This window comes from Micropterus dolomieu, linkage group LG23 (assembly GCF_021292245.1).
Source record: "Micropterus dolomieu isolate WLL.071019.BEF.003 ecotype Adirondacks linkage group LG23, ASM2129224v1, whole genome shotgun sequence".
Classification (NCBI taxonomy): domain Eukaryota; kingdom Metazoa; phylum Chordata; class Actinopteri; order Centrarchiformes; family Centrarchidae; genus Micropterus; species Micropterus dolomieu.
In genome coordinates, this window is record NC_060172.1 from 10232549 (window position 1) to 10257319 (window position 24771).

The 24771-nt window shown below is 37.4% G+C and overlaps 1 protein-coding gene across 3 annotated transcripts in view; it reads right to left on the bottom strand.

The window, feature by feature from the left end:
- Nucleotides 1–24771, bottom strand: part of myo7ab (myosin VIIAb) — a 51257-nt gene that overhangs the window by 21435 nt on the left and 5051 nt on the right. Inside the window, exons 5-22 of one of the 3 annotated variants that reach the window (XM_046039941.1) lie at nt 22859–22927; nt 15540–15653; nt 14079–14231; nt 13417–13434; nt 10727–10911; nt 9827–9948; nt 9171–9313; nt 8011–8124; nt 7603–7756; nt 7306–7382; nt 6891–7010; nt 6541–6683; nt 6182–6392; nt 5825–5960; nt 3992–4098; nt 3713–3754; nt 1849–1986; nt 998–1156 (exon numbers count right to left, since the gene is read on the bottom strand). In XM_046039941.1, the coding sequence (XP_045895897.1) occupies nt 998–1156; nt 1849–1986; nt 3713–3754; nt 3992–4098; nt 5825–5960; nt 6182–6392; nt 6541–6683; nt 6891–7010; nt 7306–7382; nt 7603–7756; nt 8011–8124; nt 9171–9313; nt 9827–9948; nt 10727–10911; nt 13417–13434; nt 14079–14231; nt 15540–15653; nt 22859–22876 (2154 nt within the window). In that variant the 5' untranslated portion in view covers nt 22877–22927. The remainder of the gene's footprint in view (nt 1–997; nt 1157–1848; nt 1987–3712; nt 3755–3991; nt 4099–5824; nt 5961–6181; nt 6393–6540; nt 6684–6890; nt 7011–7305; nt 7383–7602; nt 7757–8010; nt 8125–9170; nt 9314–9826; nt 9949–10726; nt 10912–13416; nt 13435–14078; nt 14232–15539; nt 15654–22858; nt 22928–24771) is intronic. The other 2 variants (XM_046039942.1, XM_046039943.1) reach the window with 2 other exon arrangements.

The following is a 24771-nucleotide window of genomic DNA, read 5'->3' on the forward strand; positions in this document are numbered from 1 at the left end:
AATGACAGTGACTGGCTGGTATCTGAATACTAGTAAATGTACTGTTACACATGATATAACAGGATGGTTGTACTTGTGTGTTGAGCTCCACATACATTATTTCATGATATACAACGGGGTTTATCTTACTTTAAGACCAAACATTATTTTGGCATTTAAAGTTGCTACAGTACCCAGTCATTTGATCACTTATACACACATTAAATACATTTTAAAACATACACACAGTATAATTACTTTAAACAACTCAAATGCTACACTATTTATTTACACATTCATATTATGCCACAGTGGGCAAAATACGGCAGTGATCTGCTAGTTTTCTTAATAGCTCAGATATTACCTGATGTCACAAAACAACAATATAATACTGTGCTCACTAGGCTTATAGATATAATGCTGAGATTACATCAGGTTTTATGGAAAATGTAATTTCAATGCTGTGAAACCTTCAAAATAATAGTACTGTTTCCAGTTGATCATTATAGTAATTATTCTAGAAGGGATAGTTACTCTCACTTTCTTTCAGAGAGTAAGATGAGAAGATTAATACCAACCATACATCTTTGAGTAAAAAATAGAAAGCAGCTAATTTAGCTTAGCATATAGACTGAAACCAGGTGGAAACAGTTACATTTACATGTTGCATCTTGTTTGACAAACAAAATTTGTTTAAAAGGGAATAACGTAGATGACAACGGAGCCAGGCTACTTGTTTCCCCCTGCTTCCAGTCTTTATGCTAAGCTAGGCTAACCACATCCTTACTCCAGCTGATAGTTTCCTATTTAAGGGATGCTTCTTCAGTAGAGAAAAAAAAAAGTTCAATGCTTTCAGCAGATATCTTAGTAAGTTAAGTAGAAAAATATGTCTTTGTGTAGTTTAAGTGAACCTACCCTTTTATTATGTTACTGTTAGACCCTTTTAAACAGGTTGAATCAGGACTGAATAAGACAAAAGAAACTGATGATTATGTAACACATGTGTTGTGTTGTTGACCTGTATGTGAGCAGGTTTGATGCCAGGCATGAGGACACGGTAACGGTCCACAAACTCGCCAAAGCTGTATCGGATGGGATAACCGGCCCGCCTAATCCTGATGGTCTCCATCATGCCGGAGTAGCGCAGCTGACGAATACACAGCTCTCTGTCAAATATCTGGAAAACAACCACAGAAGAACAGACTTCATTAAAATCAGAGGTTTAAAGAGCACAAAAATGTCCTTCTAAAGAGGACAGAGTGAAACAGCTTAATGTAAGTTACATAGAGACAGAGAGATCATTTTATATGGTCAACCTGGTCAGGTTATTGTTATTGTTATTATTGTTATTATTATCATTAACATTATGATTATTATTAAACATTACTAAATATCTGTACCATTATTCATTCAGTCTGTACCAACATTACCTTTACTGTCTATACCTCTGTGTGTATATTGTGTAGGCTGCTCCCCCATACCCCCCCCCATCCCTCTCTCCCTCTTTATGGCTATCCCTGTCTCTAAATATAAGCGTTGCAACAACAATGTAAACTTAAACCTGTGCTAAAAACAGGGAAATCCAGAATAGCCAGAAGTTTCAACTGTAACAGCCCTCTCAGAGAATACGCTCTCCATGAATTTTGTTTGGTTCCTTCATCACTTCTCCCACTAACAGCTGCATACCATACTTCCCACACCCCAACTCTCTCAAACCACTTACGTTTCTGCCATCCACATCTCACATCTTGTGTGACTTAATTTATGTTTTTGTGAATAATGAGTTCATTTAAGTGCATTTTTAGTGTCTCTCCCTTATTTGCCATGGTCGTTTGTGCCGGTCATGATACAACAGACAATTGGTCTTACCATAGGTTTTTTGAGCTCGTTGGGTTTTATACAGCGAACGAAGAACGGCTGACACACGCTGAGCGTCCTCATCAGCATCTCGAGGGAGCGTTTGAACTGACTGCTCAGAGTGGGAGAGCGCTTCCTCGTCTCAGCACCCTGGAAACACACAAGGTAGAAACATATTAAACTATGTTTCACCAAACCTAATGAACAAGCGTCTACAACCACATACCAGATACAATAAATGCCTGAGTCATTCCAGTAAACACTTTATGATTTACTGCCAACCCACATGATCCAGAAGTGTTTGGGCTTTAACTCCTTTGTTTGTAGTTTGGAGGGTTTCTTGGACAATATCCATAACATGCTACTATTTTTATTTTTCACAGAGACACTTTTAAACCAAATCTTACCTTACATGGATTGAACACTGCTTTCTCCTGAAGTGTTTTTATCTACCAATTACTGACTTAAATGTAAAACCTGTCCAGAAATGTCCTCTCTACTCTCCAGATGTAAAATGTTAAGTTCATACAACAGGAGAGACTTACTACTGTATATTTTTAACAATGCAACATTTAAATTTTTTATCCACATTTTAAAATGCATTAAAAACAATGTAAAATGCAGTTATACTGCAGCTACTGTAAGATTGGTGATGACAGCACACAGCTGCCATTAAAGCTACATGTTTTCAAGGTTCCCAGCATTCAGAAATCGTGACTATTAGAGTTGCCAAGGATGAATTTGTCATTGTAAATAGAGTTCAAAGAAATGCACAAGACTTCCACATGGTCTGAAACAACAGGACTAACTAAAACAAGATGAACTACTACTTGGTTTAACAGTTTTAAAAAGTTAAATGGTGCCAAATGATTTTTAGAGACATCAAAAACAAAACACACCTCTTTAGCTGGCAAAGATTTAATAGTTAAAGAGAGCTTACTGACAAATCAGAATCAATCAAAAATCAATATGCAGGGGTGCCTTGTTTTTAAAAACACCACTGCTGTAGGAATATTAAATAGCAAGATTAAATGCAAGAATGTTTTAAGATTTGTTTGGTTAATAATAATACAATTACTTGGCAATTAGGGTTTCAGAAGTCCCCTTCCAGACTGCAGGCTGTACAAAAAAGATTTTGATATAAAACACTGATTGGAGTTTAAAACCAACAAAGTTTTAATCTTTATTTTCAAATTTGTAATTTCAATTGACCGCTGCTACATGACATATCTTTCTCAAGATTACTGACCTGTGTGCTGAGTAGAATCCATTTAATATGTTTTCCTAATTTGTTCCTATTATTTTACTGTCGTTGCTGCTTTATACGTTTCAGTGAGAAGAACACAAACCAGTCTCACATTCTGCTAATGGTAGGTACACAATGTGGATAAACACTGGACACATGTAAGCACGAGGTGCACACACACGTTATTACTACGGTTTACAACACACAAACGAAACAGGAAACATAAAAAATCATTGTAATCCTTTCAGTGAAGCCATATAACAAAAAAGCCAGAAAACATGATGGGATGTCCCGTTTCAAACGTCCCAATAATTGCTTTGCTCTCTTGAACCACACAAGTGTTTGCCTTTACATTGCCACATGATGAGATGGATGTGGACTGAAAAGTGTGCTGGCAGAAAGTTTTCTGGCTAGTTTTACCTTAACTTCATGCTAAATCTTGTCAAATAAACACAATTTCCCCTCTGGTTTCTGCAACCTGTAGCACTGTAGGATAAGAAGATGAGCTTAAGGAAGGGGGGATGCTGCTAACTGGAGGTGGATCAAGGACGTTTTCATTCATGTTTTTTTAGTTTAAGTGAACACACATAGGGTTTGATTGGCCACATGTTGCTAAAGGCAGCTGATTACCTTTGGAGTAGGGGTGCTGGGCTGCGTATAGCCACACAGAAACTGATGTCAAGAGGAAAGACAGAAGAAACAGAGAAGAGACAGCAGAGTGAGAGGAGGGGTGGGCCATTAGTAAAAACCAACACCATGAGGAGAAAAGCTAAAGTCACCAGTGACATTATCACTTGAAGACAGCAACACCTTAAAAGCAGTCAAAAAGGAGGTGACAAATATTTGTCCACCATTATAAGTATTCATCCAAGCAAAGTCTAGTGATATTACAGTATTTGTTGGTCTCACCATGGCCACATCAGCCTGGAAGATCTGCTTGATGAACTTGTTCTTGGACGAGTGGACAAGCTGGATGATGTCGGTGTGGAGGCTGTCTCGGTTTTTCTCCAGGAACCCTGGATGAAGGATAAAGAGATTTTGTTTCTAACATAAACAGTTGCGCCAAGAGCGAAAAGAGTCTTTTCGCTCTTGGCGCAATTAATGGCTGCCTCAATCAGAGAGCTACAGGACCCTGTATATCATAAATAGTGATGAACAGGTAGAAATGGGACAAGAACTGGTGTCTTTTAATGTAACAGAGTAGTTACTGGGTGGCTACCTCATTTCACTCACTTTTTATTGAGGAACTGCTAAAATACACAGATTAGGAAACAAGCTCAGTTTACCTGTGTTTAAAATACCAGCACACGCACAGTAAAGCACATTTGTATTACTATTTTCACGAGATGATAAATGTTTGCTGCTTACAGATCGCATAAAACTGGTGTTCTATTTTGCTTTTTAAACCTCAAACAAACCACAACAAAGGCTCCTTGAAAACGAGGGTCTTGGACAAGTTGTTTGCTCCGCACAAACATTCAGCTTCCACAACCAGCCTAAATTAACCAAACCAAACAGGTGTGAAGGCACCCTGACACTTTCTGTTTATGTTCACAGCCCTTCCACCCAGTTCTTCATTTATTTACTCCAAATAAACCAGAAACCTAACATTCCCTGTTTCCTGGTCGTCTTTGATTGACTAACCAGACTACTCAGCAAGCCTTTATAAATAGATTGCATCATAACAAATATTCCCAATTTTCCCCCAAACTGTATCAACAAATAACAACTGTGTGTTTCTCAAACAGTGTGCAGAGGAAGAGGGGACAGAGGATTGCTGGACACTATTCTAATGATAGAGCTGCAACTAATAATAATTTTCATTATTAATTAAGCATTGATTATTTTCTCGATATGGAACAACATTTGGTCTAAAAAAAATCAGAAAATAGTGAAAAATGCCAATGAGGATATGTCCAAAACTAAATTTAAGATCATTAAAAGAACCTGCAAATATTCACATTTGAGAGGCCAGAACCAGAGAAATTTTGTCACTTTAGCTTAGCAAATTACTTTAGCGATCATCAATATAATATTCAATTATCATTGATAAAAACTGTTGCTGATCTATTTTCTATAAATCAACAAGATTATTCATTTACAAACTGTTTCAGCTCTACAAACAAGCGTAAAACGAGTCAGAATTGAGGAAACCTGGTGATGATGAGGAAGAACTAATGAACTGATCCACTCCCAGTTCTGTCAAATAACTTGCTTGTAGCCTTTTTCAGTCTGCCGAGTGTAACTTTCTTGACTAAAACACACTTATAACACAAAGGTAGCTTTTATAGCAAATGTAACTTCATTAATTTGTGTGACCACCAGAAACATCAATAAAAAAGTCAATACGATGAAGCTATTACGGCAAAGGAAAACTTCCCTTTTGCCCAAACAAACTGACAGCAGAAGAGATTTTCGCAGGTCCACTCATAGACCCGACCCGGGACCAGAATCAGAGCAGGTCCAAATTATAACCAACCTAATCATGTCGGGTTGGGTCTAATTTGATTGCCATGGGTCTATGAAAGAGTTCTGCTGTTAGTTTTCTCTCTCTCTATTAGGGTCAGGTTGATAACGCTGCTTCTAACATCTTATCTGACATTTCTTTTACCAGAATCCTCTCTTGACCGTTTGAGCCAAAATTTCAGCATAACCCATCACAAACGAGAGGAGCAAGAGAAGAAGGAGAAAAGCATGGATCAAAGCATGAAAACACGAGAAAATGGATGAAACAGAACACACCTCTGGTCTCGTAATGCACCACACCAGCAAAGTGTTGGATACCAAACTGGGTTGCGTAGCTGTTTTTAGGGGGGATGTAGTTTGAGTTGAGCTTATGCTGTGAGTTAAGCTTGTACAGCATCGTAGCATCAGTTCCCTGAGAAAAGACAAAGAACCAGACATCAAGTATAGTGAATTTTAGCTATGAAATGCTTTAAGGCCAAAATACTTCAAATGATCTTATAAGAGACTGTAAACCAGCCCAGTAAATCAACAAATCTGTATATCACAGAAACATTTTAATCATAACCATGTTCTTTAGATGGCCAACCACAAAACCATGTTACAGCTCCACTGTAATTTCCCCCTGTATTGTACCTTAGGGAACTTGCTCTCTTCATCAATGAGGGAAATGATGTTCATGGGTTTGTTGGCGATCATGTCCAGAGCGTCCTGGTTGTCCGTGAACTCGATGTGCTGCCAGCTGATGTCCTCCAGGTTGTACTCCTCCTGTTCCAGTTTGAAGACGTGGCGAACAAAGAACTGCTGCAGGTTCTCGTTGGCAAAGTTGATGCACAGCTGTTCGAAACTACAGTGAAGAAAATTAAAAGATGAAAGCAGGCAGTAGGAGGTGAGGAAGTACAGTATTAAACCACAATATAAAACACAAGCTAGGGTTTAAACAAGATGACAAATGAACCTGATCGTGTATAATAAAACAACCAAGTATCAATCACCTGTTGACACTGAAGTTTTCAAAACCAAAGATATCCAGCAACCCGATTGACCTACGTATGATGTTACTCTCACAGGATGGCGGCCTGAATATGGCAGCATTGATTTTATCCACAATCCAGACAAACAGCCGCCCATAGATCCCCTGAAAGATGAAACTCATGGTCAGTAAGAATACAGATCTTAAAATTTTAGCTGCATGGCTACAGGGTTATGTGTCATGTTACAAGCCATGAAAAGCTATTTTCTCAATCAGCTTCATACTATAAGTGATGGGCCCAAAGCTTTCTGTCAAAGTTTGAAGGGTTTTGGTTGTTTCAGATCAGATATTTGTGTGGTAAAAGATCAGTACCTTGACAAAGGCATCCCTGACATCCAGGCCTTGTTCCACACTGAGAGGCGTGACGACACTTTCCCCACGTGTGATCAGGGTTCGGGTGGTCAAACACACCATCACGTCCTTAGGATCGACCTACAGTGCACAACAAGCAACATTAGAAAAATTAGGAAACAAGAAAACCAGCGATGGGCACAAAGTAGCAGAAACGGACTACAGCTTAAAGCAGCTTCACAATGTGCTTCTCTTCTCTAAGACAGAATACCAACAGTGCTGCATCATCTTCTATCATTGCAATGAACCCAGTGTTTACATCACTCCATGCAGAGGTGTTGCTGCATTATAAGCAGGTGATACATGCTGATTTTTTTATTCACCAGACCAATGTGTAGACTTGTAGTAACACACACACATGCATTTGCACACTCACCTCCATGAGTGAAGCAGCAGTAACCAGGTCAGGAGATTTCACAACCACACAGGCGTCCAGGTTGTCATACGTACGAGCTGAGAAAAATGAAAAAGATCATTGTTTTCCTCACAGCTCTTAAAACTATCTATGTGCTGTGTATCTACTACTACTGTATGTGGTTTTATTTTTTCCACAGACGCAATATTAGAAACACATCTCAGTGTTATGCAATCCACCTACTTTCCCACTACTCACTTCTCCGACACTGTCAACTACAGCAGAGCCTTATAAGCTAAGTGTGTTTGCAGTTCGTACCCTCAAAGCGCAGGTTTCCCATGTGCAGGATGGCAGCCAGCAGCTTTGAAATCTCCCAGTTCTCTGTCTCAGTGAACATGAGCACCTTCATAGCTGACAGTATGCTGGAGTAATCCCTCAGGTCGTCACGACCGTCACACGCCGTACAGTTACCCTGGAAGGTAAAAGACACAGAGAACTTTATCTTATATTTATTAAGTTGGTTTGTTACTTGTCACTAGCCCTGTTTGAATGTGTCCTATTTAAAACCTCAGGGAAGCAACTGTGCTGCTGTCTATCAGAGGTGAAGTATTCGTCAAAATCTCATACTCAGATCCAGATCTCACTTTTAATAAAAGCTCATTGATGACGACCCCATATATCATTTGTCAATGCTCAGACATTGCGTAAATGGTGCCTTGGACTCACCATGGTGAGGTAGGAGTATTCTGTGGCGAGGCCCAGGCCCAGCTTGGCCTTCATTTCTGGAGCCATCCCCTTCAGCATACAGTAAAACACGTGGTAGTTCCTCTCATCTGGAGCCTGGAGCCAAGTATGACATGGCACAAGAGTCACAGAGCAACAATACATTGTAAAAGGAGGGCCGTTACAGCAATTACCTTTATGTGTTCGTGTCATCATCCACTCTATATTGTTTTAGTATCACATGCTGTTATTACTGTCTATATATTATATAGCTGTATGTATGTGAGAGGACAAAACAGCATGACCACTTTACTTTAACAACAAACATTTAATAACTGTTTTATAATACACTATAATGCAGTTGTAAGCAGATATATGTGTTTATTACTATATTTGTTAACTGTAACTCCTCTGTGGGCAACAATAAGTGGAGGCTGGTAAATAACCAAATGTTGAATGACAATATAGTAAAACACTGTTGCAATGATATGAAATATGTGTTCATAGGAGAAGATGCAATTGTACTTTTTTACTTTTAATGATAAGACTGGTGATGAACTATATTTTTGTTATTATCAACAAATCCCATGAAAAGATCAAAATCGACAACTTTTTGCTCCTCTTTGAGTAACGTTTTCTAAAAGCTACATTGCCCAGCTGGTTAAGGAAATTACTGAGCATTTTTAATAAATGAAGCTACATATTTGTGACCCGTTTTAAAATGTTTATGTCTGCACTAGGAACCAATGGGTTGAAGCTGAGAGCCACAGACCGGCAGGTAGGGAAGTTGGAAAGTACTGAGAGACGGATTAGTGTTTAGCTTTTCATGCGATTTGTTGACAAAAAACAAAATATAGAATATCGCAAGCCTTTAAACTTGACGTTCAATGCCCACCAACCACGCCAAAACTGACTCTTCACTTAGTAACACGCTGCAAGAACATTAAACGATGAATAAAACTATTCCCTAAAATCCAAACATAACAACAATATAATTTTATTTTACTAGTAAGTATTGTTTAGTACTAAAATATCTAGGGTCATCATTCCTCTTCACAGTTGTGGCAATTTAACTATAAAAACAGAACTGAAAAAGTTACTCATCTTTACAGACACTGAGGATGTGTTTAATATAAAACTAATCTTATGATCGGGTGTCTCACCTGTCGACACACACGAGACTTCTCCAGCAGGTACTGCTCTATCTTGGCTCCTTCAATGGCCCCTCGCTTGTTGAAGTGGATATCTACATACTTCCCAAAGCGACTGGAGTTGTCATTACGAATGGTCTTGGCATTGCCAAAGGCTGAATGAAGTGACAAATCATACAGTGAGGTGAAGGGAAAAAGCATAGAAACAGACAGAGTTGGGTAACAGTGGAGTCTGACAGTAGGCAGCTTTTCTAATGCAGCTCGGTGGCATAAAGTCACTGACACTTCACTACTATGGTGATGTAATGTTTGGCAGTGTAAAACTATAGAGTACTGATGTAGCGAACATGGATTAGATTTGACATCTGAAGTTCAAAGTTCATTCTTAACCTTGGAAAATAAAATAAAATATCTGCTGCTGAAGATCATTTGATATTCTCGAAAGCGACTTTATGGAGATGGCTGTTTCGAAGATCATGAATGAACTTATTGTCTCAAATGTCTTTAAAGTACTTGGAAGTATGAAAAGTCTGCAATCTGGGCAATTTCCTTCTGCTGAAGATCATTCGCTATGTTCGAATGCTCCAGAGCAGCTAGACTCTACATGTATTTTTCCAGATGTGCATTTCCATTTAAGATGATATGTAACAACACTACAGCTGTCTGACCTTCGAGGATGGGCGTGGCCTCCAAGACTTGCTGCTCTATCCAGGAGTGTTGACCACTGATGGCTGCAAGGAACTGCAGAATCAACTTCGTGCTCTCTGTCTTCCCGGCTCCAGACTCACCGCTGTCAGACAGAGAGAACTGTTACACACTCGTACAACACACAAACACACACTCTATTTGTCTGTCTTTGTTCTGTTTCTGTGGATTTGTGAAACTGTGGTTGTTCCCAGCAGAATTCTTATGTCATTCCCAGCACGTCCGGGGTTGCGGTTGTTCAGAGAATAAGTTAATAAATGTCTTGGTGGATTTGGTGAAAATCACAGAAAATTAGCTACTCTCAGTCTTTATACACTGCTCGCTCTCTACACCACGGCATACTGACAGGTTGATAATCAAAAGGAGAGTCTTGACTGTCTTCATTCAAACAGTGCGTCTTACTTATGGAGTTTCAGTTTTATTTACTGACTAAAATCTTTCTAAATGTGTCTTCTGACCATCCAGCAGAATACAGATGAGAGAGGAGAGGAGCTGATCAAAATATTAATATACTCATCTGGGCAGCTCAAGTTATTTCAGTGTTTTACGGCTAGGCTAATGTTTCCAGTCTTTGTGCTAAGCTTTGTTACCCGCTGATGGCTGTTGCTTCTGTGTACTGAAATGAGAGTGGTATTGATCCTTTGAAATAACTCTTTCAACGTTATATTTGACAGACAATATTAACTGTCAATACATCAGCAGTTCTCAACCTTTTAGTATGGGAAAGTTGTGTATACTGTTGGTGTAAACTTCATTAAGTCCTAGTTGTTTATGAGTGCTGTATGTGCTTCATTTTGAGCCCATCTTTACTGCATGTTCACACACACACACACACACACACACACACACACACACACACCTACCTGATGATGCAGCACTGGTCCTTGTTGTTTCGCTGCATGTTGAAGTAACAGTTGTCTGCTATGGCGAATATGTGCGGCGGCAACTCGCCTATCTTCTTATTGGTGTAGAGGCGGATCTGGTCTGGAGTGTAGATGGGCAGCAGCTGGTAGGGATTAACTGCTACCAGGATTGAGCCTGTATATGTCTGCAGGAACCCCAAAACAGAAGAGTTCATGTTCCAAACACTGAAGTAAACTGCAATAATTTACTATCATGCATTTCAGAGGCAGAATATTTCACAATGTCCCCTTGTGACTTTTCAAAGCACTGTTGTTGTGTTTTCCAAATCATACAAGATCGCTGTAGATATGATCTTACTTTATTTGCCCCGATCACTTGTCTTCTCTTTGATTCATTGGCATTTCTAGTGTTAATCATTTCCAGCCTATCATACTCTGTTTTGCTTGTTGCTGTAATTTGACTGATTGGAAAAGCAATTCACAAAATGAACTCAAGGATTGCGGAAGCCATTGCATTAATCACATGAAATTGCAATTCTTACAGCAAATTTCAACTTTCAAAAATCATTGTAGTGAAGCATCCAAATGTGTTTTATAACGCATTAAACGTTAGTGAAGAAGCTGGAGCAAAAAGTCAGAAAAGAATGCACTGTAACATATAGAAACCAAGAAGACATATGAATAAAACAACAATGTTAAAAGATCATCACTGAAATATATACCTCTATATCTTCTGATGTCAACCTTTGTTTATCATAATTAGGGACCAAAGAACTGCTGTTGATGTCAAGTTTTCACTTTCACTCATCTTATCCCCTGGATTCAATTTTTTAATACATCTATTAATATTCAAATTATAAAAATTTAAATAGTAGCAAGATTAAAGTTGGTCAAAAAAATCCCCATTGATCAATACTTTATAGTACCCATGTGTTAAACTTTGCCTGAGCAAAAGTCTGACATACAGCCAGTTCTCAACTGCCGGTTAACTAAATAAAGTGTCACAAAAATACCATTTATCATTATAATGCGATTACAAATCAAGTGAGTTTGAAGTTGTGATGAGATGAGAAGTCCCACCTTCAGGACTATATGTATTAAACTATATGTCTCAACCAGTTACTATGAATTTGAGTGGACCAACGTGATTGTGTGGAGTTCCCCTAGGCTCAATACTTCCTTTATTTGGCATATATATGGTTCCACTCGGCTGAATTTTGCACAACAATAAAATTAATATCTTAATTCATAATTATGCAGACAACTCCAATATGTTCCTTGCTCAGTCACCAAGTGAGTATAGTCCCATAATTTTTCTGATCTGATTTGTCTGACCTGCCTTCAGCTACAGTGAATACACATAAAACAGAAATTATTAGCTTTGGACGGGAGAAGAAAGGATGACGGTCAGCGATTCTCTGTCTTGAAAACCAGAAACCAAGCCAGAGATCCTAGTGCAATCATGAGATGATCAATATCAAGCTAGAATCAGGAGTTGATTAGCTTAGCTTAGCATAAAAGCTGGCAGCAAGGGGGAAACAGCTAGCCTGGCTCTGTCCGTAGGTAACAAAATCCACCTACAGTACGAGCACCTCTTAAGCTCACTGATTAACAGGTTATATCTCATTTGTTTAAGCCGTACTATTTAAGCCTCTCAGTCTTTCAATACAGCTCCAACATAGGCATTACCAGGTGCAGTGTGGCACAGATCAGCTCAGTTTGGGTTAATCAGTACAAAAAACAAAGCGTAAAAACAAATGTTTTTTGGACAGAGGCAGGCCAGGCCGCGTCTAGTATTTGTGAGTGGTATTGATCTTCTCATCTAACTCTGAGAGACAGCAAATAAGCGTATTTCTCAGAATCTCAAACAATTTATTTTAACATCCAGATCAATTCAATAACAAAATGTACATACTGTAGTATTAGCTTACATGTAAGAATGAGAGGATGCATCATGTCCAGGCATGGCCTAGAGAAACGTGTCCATGCTTTCATTTTCACCATGTGACTTCAGCTGATTCAAACTAAAACATCATGCCAATCCTCAGGCCTCTGCATTGGCTTCCAGTGTGTCATAAAATAATTTAAATCGATGGTGCTAGTCTATAAATCTCTCATCGGTTTAGGTGCAAACTATATTCTCTGACTGTCTTGAATGGATGTGTTCATTGTGGAATCTAGACACCCCTTGTCAGGTGACTCTGCCTCTAAAGTCATCAGGTAGCATTATGCTAAAGATCCCCAGAGAAGCAATAACAACAACAACAACAATAATAATAATAGTAATAATAAAATAATAATAATAACACGTAATAATAATATGTAATAATTAAAAGTATTAAGTATAATAAGTATTACCATGACTTTGCAGATAAAAAAACGTTTTGTTTATGGAAGTTAACTTCCTTTTTTGAAAATGGCTCCTGAAATTTGCCTTTCAACGTTTTATGTTATAATTCTCAATTTTACTTATGTAAAGCACTTTGAAGCACCTTTGTGTATGCAATGTGCTACACATAATATAATGGGATAACAATTACATCCACTGTTGCTCTTACCACCAACAGTTACTGCAGTGACAAGTTTAATACAACAAATATAGAGAACAAAAAAAATAATGTTAGGAAGATGTGGCATCACAAAAGCGTGTTAGCAAAGTTTTTGTCACAGAAATTTTCAACTTTACTCACCCTTCCACCACAATTTGTCTACATGGAGAAAGAGAACAAAGCAAGCAAAGACCATTATAGAACTAAGTGGGCAGACTCTGAAAGGAATACACACCAAAGTACAAGTTTTTAGGAGCTTTCCCCATTTGGTCAACTGAGCTGTTAAGCACCAACTACTAGACAATATCCACCATAAACCTAATTAAGCCTGCTCAGTCTCTCAATAAAGCTCCTATATAGGTGTGACCAAGTGCAGTGTGCCACAGATCAGCCCAGTTTAGGTGAGAACACGCTGTAGAGAATGATCTATTTGAGAATACTGAGGCGTGATGGCACTACCTGATATAACTTTGGTAAATGCAATACGGTTTTGTAGAAATCCCAGTTTCTATCTCCTTATTAAGTAAACCTCAAGTACTCAATCTAAGAGCGACTTCGGTACATTCTGTTAATTGCTTTATTTAGGGTAATAAGTAAACTCAACTGCAGGGTAACGAAGGTACATGTAAACAGCTTAACCTGAATAAGAACTTAACCGGGCTGTGGCCAGATGTCATCTTACTCCGTCCATGTAAATAGCTTTGCTTTACCTTGTGTGTCCCTAATATACTGTAGGTGACTGTAAACAGGTGTTTACTCTTCGCGGATAAGATGTGCAGTGGGTGTTACAGTGGGGTACTAACATAGATGACACATTCATTGTAGCGGATGAGCAGGTTGCGGAGGATGCCAGCTTCGTTGAGGTCACCCAGACGGATCATGTCCTCCACCCCGTGGATGGAGGTCGGATGCATGGGCTTGATGTTGGTGGCATTCTGAGGGGAAATCCAGTGTTCCTGTGTGAGTGGAGAAAGACAAGTCAGAGCAGATTAGAGAGATAGTGGTATGGAAAACTGGTTTATTACATCTTGGGTAATTTTTTTTTTGTATTGGTTATGATAAGATTGCTAATATGTGGGAAAAAAGTCCAACCGGGACAATTCAGATGATCAGAGAGGTTGTTAACAAGCCAACAGGTTATCCTGATCCCGGAAAGCGAACAAACCTGACATGTTGTTAATAAGTAAGTAATTGTATTTATATGGCACATTTCAGGAGCATAGAAGTGCTTCACAAAATAAACAAAGCATCCAACAAACATACAGACATTAAACACCATATAATAGAAATAAAAAGATTACAATCCCTCATTGCAGACAAGAGAAGCCGAGGAGAAGTTTCTTTCTTTAAGCTGTCACACTCCTTAATATGGACCTTGTTTAAAGACTGTATGCTCGGCTGATAGAATCTCAGAAATGACTTTCATGTTAATCACTCACCCTCATCATATTATCATAGTACAGTGATACTATGTCTCTTTTATTTAAACCTCTGTCTTTTAACTTTAATTTAACCTTTTAAGTTCTCAGACTATAGCAAACTATCATTTCTCTAAACATTGTACTTGTGTAGTGTTGACAAATAAAGATTGTTTTGATTTTATAACTATGACAAGTGCAGCGGATACAAGGTCAATCTGTAAACTGTGATGGATGTTTACAACAGACAGTTTGAGTAATAATTTATTTTACCATTCGCCTTTGTTTTCTCTTCTAAATAACTTAATTTAATTTAATTTTTTTCTACAACCTGTCTGTTTGTCTGTCCGCTTGTGTTTCTTGCCCAGTTTGACTTCTCTTAATGCCACATTCTCAGATTCCAGCAATTAACTTAATGGGTACAACATTTTTACTGATAGAGATAATCGCCAAAACTACAAAAATAAGACAGAAAGTTGAAAAAAGAAGAAGAATTCTCCTTTTAGGAGAACCATAAATAAAAGAAATACAGGATAATAATAACAGTTATTAAAGTAAGTAGATAAGATGTGTGTGTTAAGTTTGATTGATTTTATTGAGACTTATATCTCAGTTTAGTTTAAAGGCTTCTTATAGACCACCACTGTGATTCTTTCCTGATTCAAAAAACATAATTAACGTGAAGAAACAATCATCATATCCAATCTGAAGTCATACAGAACAATATCACAAACTACAAACAAAAACTGAGTTTATTAAATTTCTATACTGTGTCTGCAGGTTGATACGTATGTGTGTACATACAGCAAAAGTACCAGTGCACTTCCTGTTCTGCTGTTGACTTACCCTGCCTGCATCATCCAGGACCTGGATCTGTCCAGAGTCGCATAGTTTGACCACGGCTCCCACAGGGACGTCAAACTCTCGGCCCGTTTTAAGGTCCAACCACACATAGTCGCCCTGGATTATAAAACACAGTTGTGGTTAAGTATAAATAACTGTACCCCAAAATTAACATTTACAATAGTAAATAGAAAATTAAAAAAGATAATAGCAAATATATAAGTAGTTAGGATAATAAGGCCAAAATTAAATGTTTAAAAGAAAAAGAAAACTGAAAGAGGAAAGTTGATTTTGTGCAATAGAAAAAATGTACATGCTCAAATAAAAACTTGCACACAAAAGCTTAATTGGAAAGGGAAAAATAAGTATGCATTTAACATTTTGCTTTTCAAGCTGTATGTTACTGAGCGGTTAAATACAACACAAACTTAAATTTAAAGCTGCCAACTTTTTTAAAACAAGAAAATATCAATAAATAAATGGGATGTGTGAAACAGTATGGCTGTTGTTGTGACAGTCCCATTTTTGTGATGTTCAGAGGCCTTCTGGGGCCTAAACTGTGCGTTGTATGTCATAGGTGAATGAGGTGAAGTTGAGGTAAGGCATAGCAACAACAAGCAAGAAGGAACGCAGAGAAAACAAAGAACAGCCAAGCTAATTCTGCTTCCAGACTTACACCCAGGAGGATTTAACACGGGTTAAACCTGTGTCTGCAGTCGATGTGAATGGGTCAACATGTCTTATACAATAGTGCTCGGTTTTGGTGTGAAAACATGAACACAAGTGTCTATAATGTATGACTGAAACTTACATGGGCTACAATCTATATCTTTATAACAATGTGTCCTATAACTGTGTGACAATCTGTAGCTCCTTCTGCTTTCTCGAGGTTTACAGTGAGTTTTAGCTTATTGTTTAACTGTCCAGCTCATAAATTGGTAGCACTTATATAATAATAACTAATGCTTTATAGTGTGTAGTTAAGTATTAGTAAATACGTAATTCATCTTTTATAAAGCATTGTTCATACATTAATACACATTAGTAAGTCATTCATAGTTATAGAGTTATAAATGTTTTATTCTTGTTATCTACACACTATGAAGCAGTTGTTAATTATTAGTACATTTTTAATTCATCATTTATAAACCATTGTTCTTACATTATAACACATTAAGAAGTCATTTATAAACATAGTTACACATGTTGTATTCTTTATTAATCTATAATGTGCTTAATAATTGTATTTTCATACATATATATATATATATATATATATATATATATATATATAAGTATGAAAAAAAAATGATCGGTTCACTATTTATAAATTAAGTATAATTTTAATGACAAAAACATTTATAACTGTGTTTATGAATGACTTACTAATGTGTATTAATGAATGAACAATGCTTTATAAGTGATGAATTCTGTATTTACTAATACTTAACTACACACTATAAAGCATTAGTTATTATAAAGTGCTACCCATAAATTTACTGTTTTGGTTCACTTTTACACTCCTGCTGTGCTGTTTCAAGGTAGACAAGTCAGCAAAATGGGCTTGACTGCCAAGAGAGACTCAAACTTCTTCTTCATGCAACCTGTTAGGCTTTAGAAGTCGAAATGGCTGAGACTGAATGTCTAAAAAAGACATTATGGAAGCATCCAAGTGCTTTCCTAATGTCCATTCAGTTCTGAACTGAAGAAGTCTCTTGGAAGTGGGACGAAACGTCTTCTAGTATCTTCAACCAAGTTCAGTTGCCCTTGATTTTAACCTTCTCTGGATAACTATGACCTGGATGACTGAGAATCTTCACGACATTATGGAAGCAATAATAAGCCTGCATAAAAAATTCTATTTTGGCTATTTAAGGCACTGCATCAAGCTGTAAAAACAACATTGACATATTATACACTTATAAAGCTGGTATGGCAAACGCATTAGTTAACAGAAAAATATAAAATTATTCATCTCTTAGCTGCTAAATGCATCACCATGGTCACCAGCTAGTAGGTAACTTTGTCTCTCTGACGTTTGGTGCTGGGCAGACAGTGGGTTTATCAGAGCTTGTGTGCTGAAAACAGCAGCGTTCTGTGGCTGGAAATTGGGCCAATAAGAAAAACCAAAACAACATCTCATTGATGAGCTGTAGATTTTGGTGGAAAAAAAAGAAGAAACCGATTATAAACCGTTTTTATAAACAACATTCCTAATTGGATCTGTTGATGGGACTTAATTGTTATGTGACATGATTTGCATATTCATTATTTTATTTTATTTTTACGATATTAATATTTTGATATCATAATGAGAGTTGTTTACTTGCATTTGTTGGACATGAAATTGTGTGATGCCACAATACTGACTTCCTGTGTATTAAATAAAGTAACAATCAATGTTTTATTATTTCCCCGATTGAAACCTGCGTGACTGGCTGTTTGAAACCAATATGCCATATGAATAAAGGCTTTTAATACACCATAACTTCTTCTTACACTCCCACAAGATCCATCAAACTACCAAAAATAACCAACAAGATTTAAAAGCTGCCAGAGGTGAGTGTGTGAGGTCTGTGTGAGAGCAAGTTATGTGTTACCTTTATCATGTCATCTTTTCTTCTATAATCTTACTGTTTTTGAGCCTGTGATTATTTCATTATGTATGTTGAATAACTAGGAAATATCAAAGTTGCATCACATGCCCACAGTTGCCTACTTTTTCAGCTGCCAACTCTCTGAATGGGAGGATTAAGTCTGAAAAAGGCTTAAACTGGACCACATTCATACCCCTTGACCTTAGAGTTTGATGTTGGTTGGGTATGTAACACTGAGTGAGGTCTAAATTTAGAGGGCCAGGGGATCACTACAGATATTACAATTCATACTGGAGGGAACATAAATGTGTAAACCAAATTTCATAGCAATCCATCCAATCGTTAGTCCTAAAGACACATCATCTGGGAATCATGAATGTTTGAACAGAAATATGTTCCAATCTATGTTGTTAGTCTAGCAGATGTTGAGATATTTAGCTAGATAAGCAAAACATTTGACCTATTGGAGGCACTAGATAAAATGTCAGGGGATCACCAAAGATATTGCAATTCATCCTGGGTGGAACATGAATAATTTCATCGCATTAGGAGTTGAGTAAGAAAAGTATAAATAATATGTAATTTGTTAAGCAGTTATACCCTCCTGTCATCCTGGCTCAAGCTGACCTAAACAGCCTGAGTTTGAGAGAGTTATTGTGAAACGGAAAGCGGCACAATAATGATTTTATCTCATTATCTTGTTTTCATAATCGTTGGAGCCTAAACTCGTAATTAAAAATAAAATTTGATTAATCATCCAGCCCTAGTTAAGTCTGAAGTAGAATATATGCCAAGTGAAACTGATTTGTACTTTTTTTCCAATCGTGTGTTTAAACCCGTTTTTCCATGCGAGAAAAAGTTTCTATTTTCTACAAGTACCCACAGATTTTCACTGTCTCCACTTTGCTGCTGTTACACACAGCTCAGTGTTCACCCCTAGAGTCTAGACCGTGACCTTAAAGAGGTTATTTTTGCTTCCATTTAACAACATCCAGACGTCGACCATCGAATGAGATTCATAGCCGAAGCTCTGAGCTGAGATTGAAACAGCTCAGTGTGTCTGAGTTGTGCCCTGCAGGACTCCGGCGGGAGAAAGGCACCAGGATCTAGTTAGTGAAGAGGAACTATTGATGGCCTGATATGAGGTAATCACACGTCTGACTGACTGAAGAAAGACAACAGCTTCTGCTATATTTAGTGTGCTAGGACTCCGCAGTGCGAGTCAAATGTCAAACAACAATGCATAAAGGTTATTTTCTCACATTAGTTAATCTTTTCATCTAGTTAATTTAATTCCATTAATCATACTTTTTGTATTCATTTTAATCACTCAAACCCACTGGCTGGTCCACAAATGACAAATTCATGTTTTACAAACAAGAAGAAAATAGTCTGAGAAGATAGCAAAATATCTAGTATATAGTATAAAATGATCTACAATATAATCTAGAATATTAGTAATTTATGTAATGATCAAACCATAAAAGATTAAATTTCAATGTGATAGAGCATATATGCAGTATATAATATACTGTATATTAGCAAAAACATTTTTATTTAAAGGGAATATCTCAAGGCATAAGTAAATAATTCTGTGTTCTCTTAGTCCGCTCATGTCATTTACCTCTTCTGACATCTAGCAATGAAGACAGAAAGAGCAATGGGACTCATGCATGAACAGATTTGTCTTTAAGTGGCACGTATGAGTGATGTGAATTTGTTGCATTCAGCAAATTTTCTCTTTGGCCCATAGAAAATACACGAGATGTCCAGGCCTGCTGTGCGGTTCATATACAGATAGTCTCACCTTCTTCACATTAGTCTGCCTCGAATCGATTTTCTCAGATTTCATTGACATGTTTTAGCACAGCAACTTTAACAGTCCAGTTTAATCCTCTGTTACACGTTCTCATGACTGCCTCCATTTGCTAAAAGCTTTCTGAAAATTAGCTAGCAACAACAAATGTTAAATAACAAATGAAAATTCTATGAGAAAGGTTTACTTGCACAATAGGAAAACATGAAATGCAATGTAAATATAGAAGAAACACATCTGCCTTGTCCAGGCTAAAAAAACAAGCTGCTGATTACTGCATTATATTTTTATATTCTGAATTGTCACTGGCCACATAAATTTTGCTTCCCTTCATGTAAATAAAGACATTTCCACTAAAAATTGGTGCAGAAAATGTCTCTAGAATGCAGGAAATTAAATGTTTAATGCTCTGGGAGAAACCCCGAGACCCTCAAATCAAATAGCATATTTCATCAATGAAGATTTCTTTAAATAGCCTTGGAAATAAAATATAATATAAAAAAATATAAAATATATATAAAATATAAAATAAAAAGTAAATAAAAATAAAAGTAAGTACTGTAACCACAACTGTACACTGGCAGTGTAGTAGCCTCTGTCGTTGCTGCTCTGTTGCTGCTGCAGTGGTCTGTGTGACTGGGACCAGAGGGCTTTGTGGGCGTGACTGGCCAGACGGCTACTCGCGGGCGCTTGTGGAGCTTCTCAACCCCGAAAACATTTGAGCACATTTTTGATTGACCATCAACTTACTTTAAAACTGCCAATATTCAAAATCTGCACTGTTGATTTCTCGCTTTAAAACTTCTCAAAGGAGATTTAATGAGGAAATCTTTACACTTAAACATCATCTCTGTAATGATGCGTCGACAACGAAATTTTGCGTCAACGCATTTTTATAATCGACGTTGTTGATTATGTCGACTAAACTTTGCAGCCATATTTACAAATAACAATGTATATTTACAAACAATGTGTTATGTTTTCATCTCATGATGAATGAGTTCTTAAGGCCCATTGTTTCCAGAAAAATATGTTGAGTCTGAAAATGTAATTTTTCAATGCTGTGAGCCCAACAAAATAGTTTCCATTGCTTCAGGGTAGTGGCAGAAATCTCTGAGAAAGAAATCTTAAACCTGGGCCATCTGTCCAAAAATAGTTACCACTAGAGGTGAGTGAGAACAGGACTTTTTTTTAACTTGGGTGAATTGACCCTTTAACACACCGCATTTATTCTTAACACCTTCCTTTTGCTATATAATTAATCCATTATATTCTTATTTGCCCTATCTGATTTTGCTGTTGCAAAAATCTATTTATCAAGTTCCATCTAATCTTTTATTGATATTATAATTGCCTTCTGCTTATCTGTGTTTTAAGCAGGCTCTTCATGAACAGTGTCACCTACAAAGGTGATTTGGGATTGGCAAGAGGAAAAGAAAAGAGTGACTTTCTGTCCTTCTCCAACAGCTAATACTCAGACACCCTTGAAACAGGCACTAAATGCTGCTATGTATGTAGTTGCTCAGAAGGTCAGAGGCATCAGTGAGTGTATGATAATTGACCATTTGCTAGATCCTGACCCCTGTATAGCAATTGTCCAATCACAGCTTAGCATCAGTAACCGGGAACAAGTCTGTCAGTCTTTGGACTTCTACACAAGCAGAAAAAGTGTGCTTTGGACTGCAGTAAGAACAATACTAGAGTTTGGAGGTTGGTATCCCCTTTCCAAAACTAAACAAAGAAGACTAAAAGTGAAGTAATGGATTTAACTGGTTTATCTGCTCCAAGGTAAGCTGCAAACATTTGCATGGCCTGCTAACTAGCTTACAACCAACAGTATTGACCTACTGTTTATTTTAATTTTGGAAAGTCAGCCTTTAATGTTAATGCCCCAAATTCTCGGAATGATTGTCTACACACGCTAAAATCAATACTGTACAAACCTAAGGATAATGTAATACCATGATCATAAACAAATCAAACATTATCACATGGGCTAACAAGTTACATTACAAAAATCCCTGTTCAGGACTGGAACATCCACTGTTTGGGAGCCAAGCCAAGGGGTAGTGATGGCTAAATGAATAAATGTAATGTGAATTGAAGATAATCTAAATTCTTATATAACAGTAACACTAATGTCCTGGTTTGGTTTACAGACGTTTATACTTCAGCAGCTCCAGCTAAACTTGCATTAGAGGCATTTGCCAGACTTCTTAAATCCTTTTCTCTTGTAAAGCTGAACCATCAAAGCATATATCTAACCTTTGTATTTCTTGTATGCGTTTCTATAGTTAGCAGCCAAATCATCCAAGAGTTGTGTTAGAACATTTAAATACTTACATTTTTATTTACAATACTGTACTTTAAAACTAGGACTTACGAGCTCCACCCAGCAATACGCATTGCAACAATGCTGCTTCTTTATATTAATTTCTTCTGTGGATCATTAGCCTGTGACGATACTGACTTTTTGCCTGGGAAATACAGCTTTAGCCTCATCTCTATCACGATATCATGTATATAACAATCAAGTGCATGTTTACCTGCTTTCGATTTCAGCTGGATAGTTAGCAGTAGACAGTTTTAGCATTAGCATTATCTTATCCTAGTTTGCTATAATCAGCTAGCAATAGTCATCATTTCAGCCCTCAAACTCCACAGTAGTCAGCTAGAAATCAGAAGTCTGCTATTGTTTGAAATTAAAGTATCATAGTTAAACAAATTACTGGGAATTTTAAGATGTACATTGTAAACTCATGACAACAGAAAGGGCTTAGCAAACGATCAATTGTGAAAAAGATATGTCGGCTGTAGATGTTAAAAAACTATGATGAGGAAAAATAACAGTGTGCGAGATGAAAGCAGCTTCTGAGCAGATCGAGCCATTTCTACCCAACATGACCTACCTGCTGAAGAATGACCATGGTTCAGCCTCAGGTCGATACCAGGACATCAGAAGTCACCATGTGTGGGCTCTGCAAAGGAGGCAAACCACAGACATCATCCAACTGAAAGAACAAACTAATTTAATGAATTATACATAAACTTAAACAAAAGCATGTAATTTATGGACACTACAAACAATGCTTTGAAATTAACTAATACAAAGCAACATTAGCACGCATTTGGAGTCTTGTTTCTGGCCACCAGATGTTGTCCAATATTTGCTCCCCCATAGCTCTGTTTTGGTCTTCACCAACTCCTGAGGATAATATCTGGCTCTTTAGTTTCTAAATGCTCCACTGTGTTCACCAGCTAGCTGCTAACTTTGTCCGTCTGCCATTTAGTGATGCGCAAGTAGCATATGGTGGGTTTTTTTGAGCATTTTTGCTAAAAACAGCCGCCTGCTAATGCTGAAAACAAGGTCGATTACAGCAGAATTTTCGGGCCAGAAAACCAAAACAATTAACTGAAAGAGACATTTGATCAATTGTTCATATATAGATATTGATTAGACTGGCAGCAGCAGTCGACACAAATAGGGGAGCCAGTAATCATGTGGATGTGGACATGTTAACTTAAGTACCACACAGTAATAGACATAGCAGGGCTACCACAGAGACAATCAGCCATGTGGCTCACCTGAACATCGGAGACTAGTGAAGGAAAGGGTTAAATTGTCTGGTGGGGGCTGTGTTAAGGCTTATTTGGATTCCTGGGGCTAATCCTATCGCTTAAGTAGGAGCCATAGTTGTTGCAGTTATGACTGCTGAATCATTTTCTCCCCCACTGAGCCAGCTTTTCTTTGTTACCCTCATTCACAATGCCGAAGGTGCAGTACTGCAGACAACATCCTTTGTTTCCACTTAACTATGTTAAGCAAAGTTGAAGAAGAATTTTTATTCTTTACACATTTTACTGTTGTAAATACAGTGGATAAAATACTACAGTTAACTTATTTATTTAGTTTGCGCTGCAGTCTCTGGTTGTTTGAAAAATACTAAATTTTTAATGCTGGAACACAGTCCAGTTTGGAGCTATAATGAAATTAAATTGATCAATTTAAATGGATTATTGAATCAGACCTGAAGGGAACTGAGATGACATTTTGCCTGGTAATTCATTTTAGGAAAAACAAACAAGTTGGCAACATAAAGAGCTTGTGTGGCTGAAAAACAACAAGCCCAGACTACATCAGTGATGAAGACAACCCCTGTCACAGGAGGGAAGGGCTAAGTGTATTAATGATCCATTAGTGGTCCAATAAGTAGATTAACATTTAGTTGGACGTGCCACACCCACATTCTAGATCAAAGTAATCTATATTTAAGACACATTATATGTAAAAAAGATCCACAGATTTATCTTGAACAGGGGCAGTAAACCTTTTAAAGAGCAGCATTTATAGCATACTGTTAATTTCCAGCCAAGTTCATCCATATGTAGCAAGTCACACAATGTTCAGCTAATGCCAAGACAGAGCCTCTAATCCAAGACCACAGGGTGCCAATCTGGCAACTGTCCCAAACACAGACCTGTAGGTCTGTACTAAAATTGACATCTTGGCCCTCCCTGTTACCCCAACCCCATTAAACAACTTACAAACCCAAATGTGCTGAGGATTATGCTAACAATTAGCACTCATACAAGACTACATTTTTGGTAACTGTGAAGTAAAGAAAGTTTCCACAATTCATTTGTTACGCTGTCCCATGCTTAAAAAGCTTAAAAGGTAAAACTCATTCTCAATCTGTCTCAAGTCTGAGCCTCATGTACAGTAAGGTCACATGGAATGCAAACAGAGATAAATGTCTTTAAATAACAGAAAATAACAGTGTCCGTGGAATCAATTTCATCATGCTTTTGAAAACAGAATACA